Genomic DNA, 11,372 nt, shown 5'->3' on the forward strand with positions numbered 1-11,372 from the left:
AGCATTAATAGATTATTTGAAGGTAAAAAAAATGAGTATGAATATAACGAAATAAGCTTGTAACTAAAATATATTTAAAAAAATCACACGTTTTCTAATTTAATTTCGATAAAAAAAAAAGGTAAAAAATATTGAATATTTTTAAAGTATAATCCCCAATATGATTTAATAGACACAATTCAGTAGCAAAAATAAACGAGAGATTCATTTATTGCATAATCTGCATTAAGTTTGTAATTCAAAACCAAGTAAATATCAATTTATTGTTGTTATTTAACAAATAGCAATACACGCTTTGAAACATCTCATTTTAATTTAAATTATATTGTGACGAAAAGATTTTATAAATTGCAACAGACATTTCTTAGTATCAGGATCGAAAGATAATAGGATGAAGTCCCGAACGCCTGTACTACGGAGTTTTTGACATCTCATTCATGTAATAGTGCTAGAGTGTCAAATCACACCTCTTAACAAATATCTTTGTGACTTAGTAAACGTAATAAAACATGAAAAAATTATCAAAAAATTGGATCTTTATTTTTTAAATTTCTAATTACAATTAAATGATAATAACGAACTATAACCTCTCAGAACAAAATATTTGAAGCATTAGAATAAATTTGAAACTAAGTCTGCGATTCTGAATCTCGGGAAAAAAAATCTTCTTAGATTTTTCTCATTAGAAAAAAATAAACAGTTAACCATATGTAAATGGTTGAAAATCCACTATTGTTTAAATATGAATGTAAAATTTAATATTTCCGAAGTCTGAAAACCTTCGAAAATTGGATATGAAGTTATTTTCAAGTCAGGAAATACAATTGAGAAATTATTTTTATTTATGAAAGGAAAATGTCCTTTCCCTCAAATATAGAATTATTTCTAATAACCATTTTGAATAAGTTTTTAAAGTAATCACTGGATACAAGATATCCCTCTGCGTTGGAAAGCTGATAACAAAAAAGAGGTTCCAAATATCAGGAAAAAAAACATTAATTTTATAGTTGAATTTTATTAATTTTTATAGGAGTTTCCAAAATAAATCAACTTTTCTATAAATTTCTATAAATTTATAGTCAACATAAATTTAGACATTGCTTATTTGGCCCATGCTAGCATTTAAATTAGACATCTTTGATGTGTTATATGATACACTGGCATCATGAATCATCTAACCATTATTAAAAATCACATCATGAATATTCTAGAGTGAGTATGTGGCATTATACGACTTGCAGATGCTACGAATTTTCGGAACAGCTGTTTTTACTGTGTGGGATAAATCTGAATTTAAAGAATTACAAACGATCATATGAGCTTCAATATTCAATCAAGTAATGTAAAGTTTAATGAAAAAATACAGAAAAAAAGGAATAAAGTAAATAAGATGAGTTATTAATACAAAAAAAAAACTAAAAATTTGAATAAATAGTTTAAAATCTTTATAAAGACAAAAAAAAAAAAAAAAAAAAAAAGGACTTTTTAGAAATATTAAAATTTTTCTCAGTTAATGCATTAAAAATTGTAAGATTTTTGGTTTGGAGAATTGCCATTATTGGAATAATTACGCGATAGACAATTCTTTATATTTTAAGAAAATTATAATTTGAAAAAATTATAATTTAAATGTCTAGTTGTTTGTGTTGTTTTCATAGAATTTAAATTTCTAATTCCATATGCCGCCATTTGAACAGAAGAAAATCCACAAATCCCATGAATTCGGTCTACAGTGGCTAATGGAAAATCCGGTCTTGGGAGTAGGTTATCTATTTTGCATGTGGTATTTTGATAAAACAGATAAACTTCTTTGTTTTTGTTTTTCTTGAAACTGTTTATTTTTTGACAGCAAGAAAAACAGGAAGAAGTAATTTGTGCTCTCTCATTATATTTGCTATTAATTACAGGCAGATTATTAATTCAGTAAACTTGAACAATTTATATTCATTTTATATAAGTAAAAAATGCAGCGAAAAAAATATGCGCATTATGTGAAGGGATAGTTTTGTCTAACCCATTAAATTAACAAGTTCTTTAAAAAATTTTGAAATAGCTTTTTGGTACTGACGAACTTTCATAGATACGTTGAGTATTTATTTCATTTTCATACTTAAAAAGCAACAAGTGACAACTAAAAGACTACCAAAATTTCAACAAATCTATAACTAATTCTGATTATAATTTATTATATTTTGTTTTGAAGCCACTCTAGTCCTGTTTGCAAGTGGACTTCGTGATTTTCAATCACAGGCCACACCCGAGATAGTAACTTGCTGCCAAATTTTCACATCACACCAGCAGAATATTAAAAGAGTTAACGTACAGACAGAAGAGTGAGACTAATCTTTGGAGAAATCTGATTTTGCATTCGCGGTTTTCTAGCACCTGACTACCACAGTTCAAGCTGTCAGACATCTAGCTACTTTACAATTGATACTAATGACAGCACGAATCAACATGCAATGGAAATTCACAATATTGAAAATAATTATGCTATTGAATTATCGTCATTCGCTAAAACAATGTTCTGTTCAGAGTTGACACTAGAAAATAGAACACTGTAGAATCTAATTTCTAATAATCATAGACATTCAAATTTTTATATATTGATTTTGCTATGTATAAATGCACTCGGGATTATTTTAAACACCGGAAATTGTTTTTTCAAGTTCGAATCATTGCCCTTTGCTATGCGGGAGGTCTGGTCATTATGTGAAAGCTTACAAAAGCAAAAATATTTTCACATTAGGAAGCGATCTATAAAAATGTTTATATGTAAAGAAACCTAAAAAATATCTATTATTCTAAAAAATAAATTTCCAAATATAATTTTTCAAAATTATGGAAATAATTTCAAACATACATACACATACAAACAAACATTTCATTTGAAACATATTTACCCAACATTAATGAAACGGAGAAATATCTAAACATTTCCAAGCCATATAACATATGAATTAGTCAAAGTAAGGAAAATTAATTATTGGTTGCAACTTTAATGCTACATTTCTCGGGACTTTTTATCTAGCCGCCAGTTCAAATTTTAATTTCCCACAGCTCTACCTAATCATCCCTAATTTCGTCAGTAAAGTTAGGCTTTGAATTTAATCACAATAAACAAAAAATGTAACAATCGAAATACATGGGCTACGCATTTGTAAAAACACTAAGATGAAAAAAAAGGGGGAAGTGGCACATATGGAGTGACGAAACAGCTGTTTTAATAGTGTTTTGACATCCTGTAAAAGCAGGACTGTTTGTTTTTTTCTTTAAATCACACGACAGGTCCAACAGGAAAGTGCGCTCTAGTTGACAAAACTGCAACCTATTCACGTTCACTACAGCTGGACAGACGCGAGAATCCCGCGAAATAAAAAAAATAAAAAACGATTCCAACAAAACTATCGAGGTTGAACCCTCCCTCGCGGCATCTTTCTTTTGTGTATTTTCCCGCTGTAGAGTAACAATGCATTGGGGAAATTTGCTCTAATAGTGGGCGGGGTGGGAATCATCCTGTGGGTCTTCTTTTTCCTTTTCTCTCTATGCGAAATGTTAGGACAAGTGTGGCGAAATAGCAGGTATATAAGGCAAAATAAAAAAAAAGTAATATATTTTTATATAGTAATAGTTTCAGCTTGTTAGAACATTATTTAAATTCGGTTCAATTTTATTAATAATTATAAATAATAAACATAGAAAATAGTCGAGGCTGGTTAAAGCACAATTCAGAGAGGAAGGAATGCGAAATTATAATAAAGATCTTAAAGGGGAAAAAAACCCATACAAAACGATTTAAATTGCATTTTGTACTATATAAGGCACTTCTCACTTACAAAATTTGCTTCTTTGCATTTTAGTCCCCAGAACAAAACAACCATCCTTGTCTATCAATCCTCTTACTAATTGTTCGTTATCATTTTGTGTTTTCTTGCAAAGTATAACAATGTTTCCAGAAAATGTGTTTGAAAAGTAATGCGAATAACGGGTTAAACTATTTTGTGATGGTGAAGAACATCGAAGGTGACAAAACAAAATATTTGCCGAGACTGCATATATTAGTATATAACTCACCATTTGAGTTATGGACTAATATAGGAAACTTTTTTAAAATTTGAGCCATGGATTTTCATCCAAAGGAGTTATTTACTTCCAAGAGCCATAAAATAACAAGGGGTGAATAATGAGCTCTTAAGAGAGGGGGGGGGATGAAAGAAAATATTTTTTTAATTAAAAAAACAAATATTCCATCAAGTTAAACAAAATAAAATATCACGCTTAAAGAAACAAACGTAACGACGTATGCACAGGTTGTGCTGTTGTAAATTTGTTTTCAATTAAATAATTTTGTGTATTTTATTTGGTTTATACTTTAATTTTTCTAAATTCACTAGCAAATAACTCCAGGTAACAGCTTCATTTTGTATTTCCGATCCCATACTCTACTGCACAAATGACTAGTTGACTAGTTTTTGTATATCTAACTACTCTTAACGGACGCAAACATCCTTTTAGAGCATCGTGCATTTTTGGGATTAATTATTTTAAATTTTAAAATATCAATATGTTAATATGCAATAAATGGAAATGAAAGTAGAAAAACCTGATGTTACATATGAAATTCCAAATTATAAAAGATTAAAAATCATCAATTTAAACATAAGTGACGTATGGAGTGAGGATATTGAGATTTGAGAGAAGCATAAGTATTCACGCATATATTCACAATACAGAAATAATTTTTACCAATTTGCTAAAAAGTCAAAATACATTGATCACCTGACCGTGATTTACAACTACGAAACAAATCCCCAAAACGCTCGAATATCTTTATATAGATGCTGATCTAATAAATTTAATCAATTCTAAGAATTATTAAAACATTTTTAAACTATTTTTATGCAAAATAATTTAACTTGAATTGTTTAAAATTAGCAGATGAAATTTTTCAAAAGGACTTTTAGTGCCTTTCCTACTTTGCTAAAACCTAAAATTTTATATAATTATCTGTTCTCAATCACAATACTCTATTTTAATATTTTTAGAGTTTAATTGCCAATTAAATTAAATTTTAATTTCCTAATAGTGATATACCTGATTTTATAATATTTATAATAATGATTTTTCCAATAAAAGCTAAAAAGTAAAAAAAAATTTTAATAAAAATTTTTAAAAATCCACTTTTTGTACACTGATAAAAGCAGGTATTATAAAATTGTTTTCATAAAGATGATAATAAATGGCCATCAAAGTTATATTCTTAAAATTATTAATTGAAAAGCAACCTAATATAATGCATTTTTTTTGTGTGCTTTGATAATTGGAAGAAGAGTACATTGTTTTCTTATAATATTAAGCAGTTAATGAAATTGATTAGATGCTCTTATTTTTTCCAGGACCACACATTTGCCTGTAGCTGTGATTGGATGTTTATTAAAATGACCTGGTAATCTGTCGGACTAGTAGCACGTGTTAAAAAAAAGAAAAGAAATAGCGTTCAACTAGTGATTTTGTTCGCTGTCTATTTAGATGAACCGTGAAAAACCTTTTCAACCATGTAAAAGGTTTCGAGCTCGGGGTCTTGTAGCAGGATGCGTTTAGTGATGACGGCCGATTTTAGTTTGAGGTCTTGTTTACCTTTGCTTTAAATTTAAATGTAAGTAAACTTTACAGAAATGTAAGTAGTAGAAGTTACCTGCTGGAAGAAACAAAAATGTTCTGGCTTGAGAGATATATTTTTCAATTTTCCCCCTTTCAATAATGCGCATCAAAATATACAACTTCAATAATGCGCATTTTTGAAATTTGAATTTTGATATTTATATTTCTTAATTTCCCTAGGGAAAATTGCTTTTATTACCAAATTACATTAATTTGTGTCATAAAGATTTTTCTAATTATTTCCAGTGACTTTCTATGAAAGTTACCAGTCATTGGATCATTTTGCAGCTAATTATTAAAAAACAGTTAAATTATGAAATTGAAATACTTCTCTACATTCTTTTAGTAATAGTTAAATTTTGAAATTCAAATATTTCTCTACATTTTTTAAGAAATATTTAGCAATTAGTTTAAAGCATACTTTCTTTTAATAATTTTTAAATCTAATTTTTTCTTCTTATCTGATCACTAACCCTAAGGATTTCAAAATTGTAGCTAAGAAAGATTTTAGAAAAGTAGCAGTCATGTTTCGAGCAGTTAATATTATTTTCAAATAAATCTTTTTTTTTTTTTTTTTTTTTTTTTTTAAATACGCATTTAAAATGTACAAAGAAAATATAGTGCAAGAATAGAAATTCATCTGTACGGTCCAGATTTAAATAGTCATGCACAAAAAAAAAAAAAAAAAAAAAAGGATTGTTATTTTTATCTTAAAAATTATATCACCGGATAGTATAATATTGAGTTTTCTCCCATTTGTTAAAATATTTATTTTATATCGAGACTGAGAGGTAAGTTGAGCAAAGATTTTCTAAATAAAGTAAATCTTCTTTTCCTTGACAGAAAAGAATTTTCTCAGGACAAGAATGTCAGGAATGTGTGACATTAAAATGATAAAATATTACAATTACAAATCAATTCTTTATGGTAATATCAATTATAAAATCGAACTATTATTTAGTAACTCATAAAATTCGTAACTCATAAAGTGTTAACTTTCCTGAGAACTACAATACCGTGCTCAACGATCGTTTAAAAATTTATGGGCTTGTTTTCATTGCGTTTTAAATTTCTACTTTAAAGAAAAAGGATACAAAATAAGTAAAATGTTACTCCATTTAAATTTTCTGTTACATTACATTTTTTTTAATCGTATCTTCTTTAAAGGGCCAGATATGAAGTCCTATAAAGGGTATTCAACCCGTCATACACAACTTAGGGGAAACCAGAGTATTCAGAAGTAGATAATGTAAAATTAATAACCAATTTAACAATGTGGTAAATAGCAAAAAAAAGACAAAAAGGGAGAAGACAATGAGGGAGTAAAGAAACCACACTACTAATTTTACATTGTGGTTAGAATCTTCTCGAAACCTTGTAAGAAAATTCTACATCACAGAAGCCTCATCATTTCACCAACTATAATTTTCCTGGCGCCGCTTTTATCTGTCTACTTGACGTTTATCTCACTGAAATCTAAATTCTAAAGTTTTCCTTCGGCAGCAAAATAAATAAAGTTCTTGTTTATTTGTTCATAATTTGTTATCGAATATCATATTCATAATATTTGAATTTTATTCAAATGATATAATTTTTTTTAATTCCAAACATTTATTATTCGCATTCAGGAAAATAAACGCATCATAAAATGAGTTTTAATAATTAAAAATCTATTCTACGATAACTTTATATCGTATAATATCTTTATATCGTATAATATTTGTATTTAATGTTATAATGAAGCAAATATAAAGTATCGTTAAATTTCTTTCAATATTTTTTTAAAAGATTGCTCATTTTGAAAAATATATCAAATCATTCCCGTGGGTTGTCTACTTCTGTTGCTAAATTATCAATAAAATATTGATGATGGATTGATTATATTATTATATAAGTTAGTGTATTATAAAATCATATGAGTTAGCAATTTGTTAAGTTCAAAATCGAATTTAAGCAGATTACGATCCTAAATCAATACAAGTGTTTTGACTACGCATTGCATTAGTTTGTTTTTCTCTTTTGAATTTATTTATCTCATGTTATTCCATATTGAAAAGTGCTATGTTAAACGTGTTAAAACTTGATCATTCACTTTTTGATCAATAAAGTCTGATTTTGTCAAAATACTTTAAGATTCTTTGATGGAAACAAATAATATTTTACAACAAATATCAAAATAACGCAACAAACTTTCCTCAGAACATTCAGTCCTTAAAAATGCCTATATATTTAAAATAAATTGTTAATGATAGCCTTAATTCTATTAACACACTCTTTCAGTTTAATAGTTCTTAATTATTATTTTGAGAATGGATTGTTATGTAACAATAATTGTCTTCTTTTTATTGTGTATTAATAAATATATTAATCCATATTCAATAAATATTGAACAAACAAATTTAATCTTTTAAAAAATAAAATTGCAGATGAAGAAAATTATTTATTTTTTACCTGAACATTTTGATATTTCTCTTTTTTATGTATATAGTTTGTACGAATTTTAAACATAATTAATAGGGTATTGGAGATTCAGATAAGTAAAAAGAGCTGCTTTTTGGATTTATATTTCTAGAAAAGGTAAAAAAAAAATCTAAAGTGAAAATTCCAAATTTGAAATCTTAACTAAAAATATGTAGAATAGTTTCACAATGATATAATTGCTAGGTTAAATTATAAGTGCATGGAAACAAATTACTGCTCTCTTTTATTTTCGAAGTGAAATATTATATGTAAATTTAATATCGTGCGTCTTTCAACTAATTTAAACTTCGACACTAGTATTGAATTAAAATATAGCTATTTATTTATTTTTTGATGTTTTAATTTATTTCCACATGAAAGTTTACATAATTAATTAGGTTAATACTTTAATTTTGATTTTCCAGTTTCTGCAATATGAACTGTTCTTAACATAAACTTTCTTCAAATTCGTGAAATTATGTCAAACTAGTAAAATTCTAGATTCTGTCCGTTCTTATTTCATAACTAGAGCATTTTTTGTAAATACAAACAAGGTATTATTTTTTTTTATCTTAAATCATTCCCCAGTGGTTTTTTTATGCATTTGAAGAATCATAATATTATGAAGAATCATAATATTTCTGTAGAAATATCATCCAATTTATATATCCAGATCAAATAGTTTCATTTCCGGATATGACTTTTATTGGTAATGGAAATACAGGCTAAATAGATATATAAATTTCGAAAAATAGATCATTCGACTTCCAAACATTTAATCGTAATAATAAAAGAAACAAACTGGCCACAAATCATTAATACGCAATCAAAATCAAATTAAGTGCATGAAAACGAATCTTCTTTAAATCTGGTTTTAGGATATATTAGCGTCTTATGTAAGTTTCAAAATCAAAAAATTATGAATTTCGCTTCAAAAATAGTATTTATCATGATTTAAAATTGTTAGTTTTTCATAACATTAAATTTAATTGAATAAGAAAAACATTAAATTAAATAACGAAAAAAAATCATAGTATTTTCGGGGCTACGATAGTCTATTTTTAGTTATATTTCTTTTATTTTCTTGTTTGGAGGAGGTATAATTAAGCGCATAATTCATAAATTATATAATAAGACAGTCAAATATCATTACTATATGTACATGACTGCAAAATTATGTCCTTCTATGCCACTATCTTTTCTATACGATATGCCTCAAAAATACTGTCTTCTTCAACACATACTGTTTATCATTCATTTTCATCTTTCTAAAAAGGAAACAAACAGAACCCTTCAATGGAATTGCTATCTTTTAAGAGATCTTTTTTCGTGTGTACCTCCTCAACCTTTTCTCTTTTAATCGTTTTATTTTTTAAATATCCTGCCACTTTCCCTTTGGTACTAAATTGATAATTACATTCGCTCATCTTGCTTTAGATTAATTGCACAGATACATTGGTGCAAATACAAGTGCATATATATTGGTGATTTTTTTCAATGCATTGGTGCATGCATGTTGGTAATTTTTTTTCAATCCATTGGTGAAAAAAAAAAGCTCCCTGGATTGCGGTGTAGTTAAAAAAATATTCTTGACCTTATTTTATATCAAAATGGAATGACGAAAATAAAAAATATTCTCCCGGTGACATTTTTTTTAAAATTTCTCCACTTTATTTTTTGGACAGTTCGGTTTTATTTTAATTTTATTTCACAACTTGACAATAATATTCGAATTTTTCAACAATATTTTTTTATTATAATATCCTAAAATCTTGTGTACAAGATTCTTCACTGCATTCTTTTAAAATTAAATATATGGACTGTATTATTGTATTAAAACTAAAATGAAACTTAAGAATAAATGGCTTAAATTAATATGGCATAAAGATAATTTCACTTTTTACTTTGATCGCATTAAATAACCCCCAAGATGATATACACAAGTAATGGAGAAAATGACGATATGATAAAGTTCCGACTTAACTTCTTTTCACCATTAAAGTGTGATAGGTTCTATTTTTCTTATTAGCTTCAAAAAATTTAAAAAATAAAAAAGCTTTTCATTTTTAAGTATTAAAAATTTACAATTTTATAATTAAAAAAATGCAACTAATCACATAATAAGAAAACTTATAAACTTAAATGTTTCTTACCGAGCAATTTGCTGAGATCGGCGTTATGCATGTCTGGATTTTCATCCGCCAATCTTTTCCTTTCGCTCTTCGCCCAAACCATGAAGGCATTCATTGGTCGACGGATTCTCTGCTCCATCGCAGCGGCAGCGGCCGACGATTTCCCACCGCCAGAACCCCGGCTGCCACTTCTGGGTGTCGGAGTCGGCATAGGTGATGCCGGTTCTTCGTCGCCTTCCATAGGGGGTGGCGGGCTTTCGTCGCTCATATTTGACATGTCCGGAGCCCAAGGGGCTTGTGCAACACTCCCTTCTTCCGGATATGCCTGATATTTGTAAGGATAGTTGGGGTACACCATACCCCAGCCGCCGTCTGAAGCGCGGTAGTCCACACCACTGTTGTACATCACTGGTTTTGCTCCAGTAGGTACAGTACCATCATGCTGCACTGGCAAAGCTGACCAGCTTATCCGTAGGGAATGAGTTTATCACAATGGTTTTATCACTTTTAATTATAAAATTACTCAACAAGGTAAAAGAGAATTTGTAATTAGGATTAAAATAATTTTCAAGTATATATTTATTACTGTTCACCAGTTGCACTTTAGTTATCCATCACAGAAGAATGTGTCTTAAATAATCCATAAACAACTTCGGAAAATTCTTGTATTAATTCAAATTCTATTCCAAGTTTTAGTGAGATAAAAATATGAATATCAAAGGCACTTAAAATTCATTTGTTCTCGGATAAAAATTAAATATTAATTTCGAGAAATGACGTTTTGTCCTTCGTTTGGCGAAAAGAAGAAATCTCCAAGCGGCATCTGATGTTTTGGGAGCTATCACATGGGATGATGCGAGAAGTTAACTTCCGTCGCGCAGCTTCGAACTCATACTATCACGGATTAAAATGGATGGATACGTGCTTCACGGAAGGGTTGCTTCTCTCGTTAAATCGTCCAGGCGCGCCAATCGCCCAGCCAAACAACCCAACCTCGCCAACAACGCAAGAAGAGAGAGGCACGTTTTTTCCCCCTCCACCTTCTTAAGGATGGAAAAGAGTAAGCATCATAAAACCTAATTGAGTTTTACTTAAGAGTACAATAGAAGCCCAAAACAT

General features: G+C 28.5%; 1 protein-coding gene across 1 annotated transcript in view; it reads right to left on the minus strand.

The window, feature by feature from the left end:
* Positions 1-11,136, minus strand: part of LOC129963918 (transcription factor SOX-4-like) — an 87,682-nt gene extending 76,546 nt beyond the window's left edge. The window contains exon 1 of the mRNA XM_056078511.1: positions 10,275-11,136. Coding sequence (XP_055934486.1) covers positions 10,275-10,659 — 385 coding nt within the window. The 5' untranslated portion in view covers positions 10,660-11,136. The remainder of the gene's footprint in view (positions 1-10,274) is intronic.
* Between the last annotated feature and the right edge of the window lie 236 nt (positions 11,137-11,372).

The sequence above is a fragment of the Argiope bruennichi genome, chromosome 3, assembly GCF_947563725.1.
Source record: "Argiope bruennichi chromosome 3, qqArgBrue1.1, whole genome shotgun sequence".
Classification (NCBI taxonomy): Eukaryota; Metazoa; Arthropoda; class Arachnida; order Araneae; family Araneidae; genus Argiope; species Argiope bruennichi.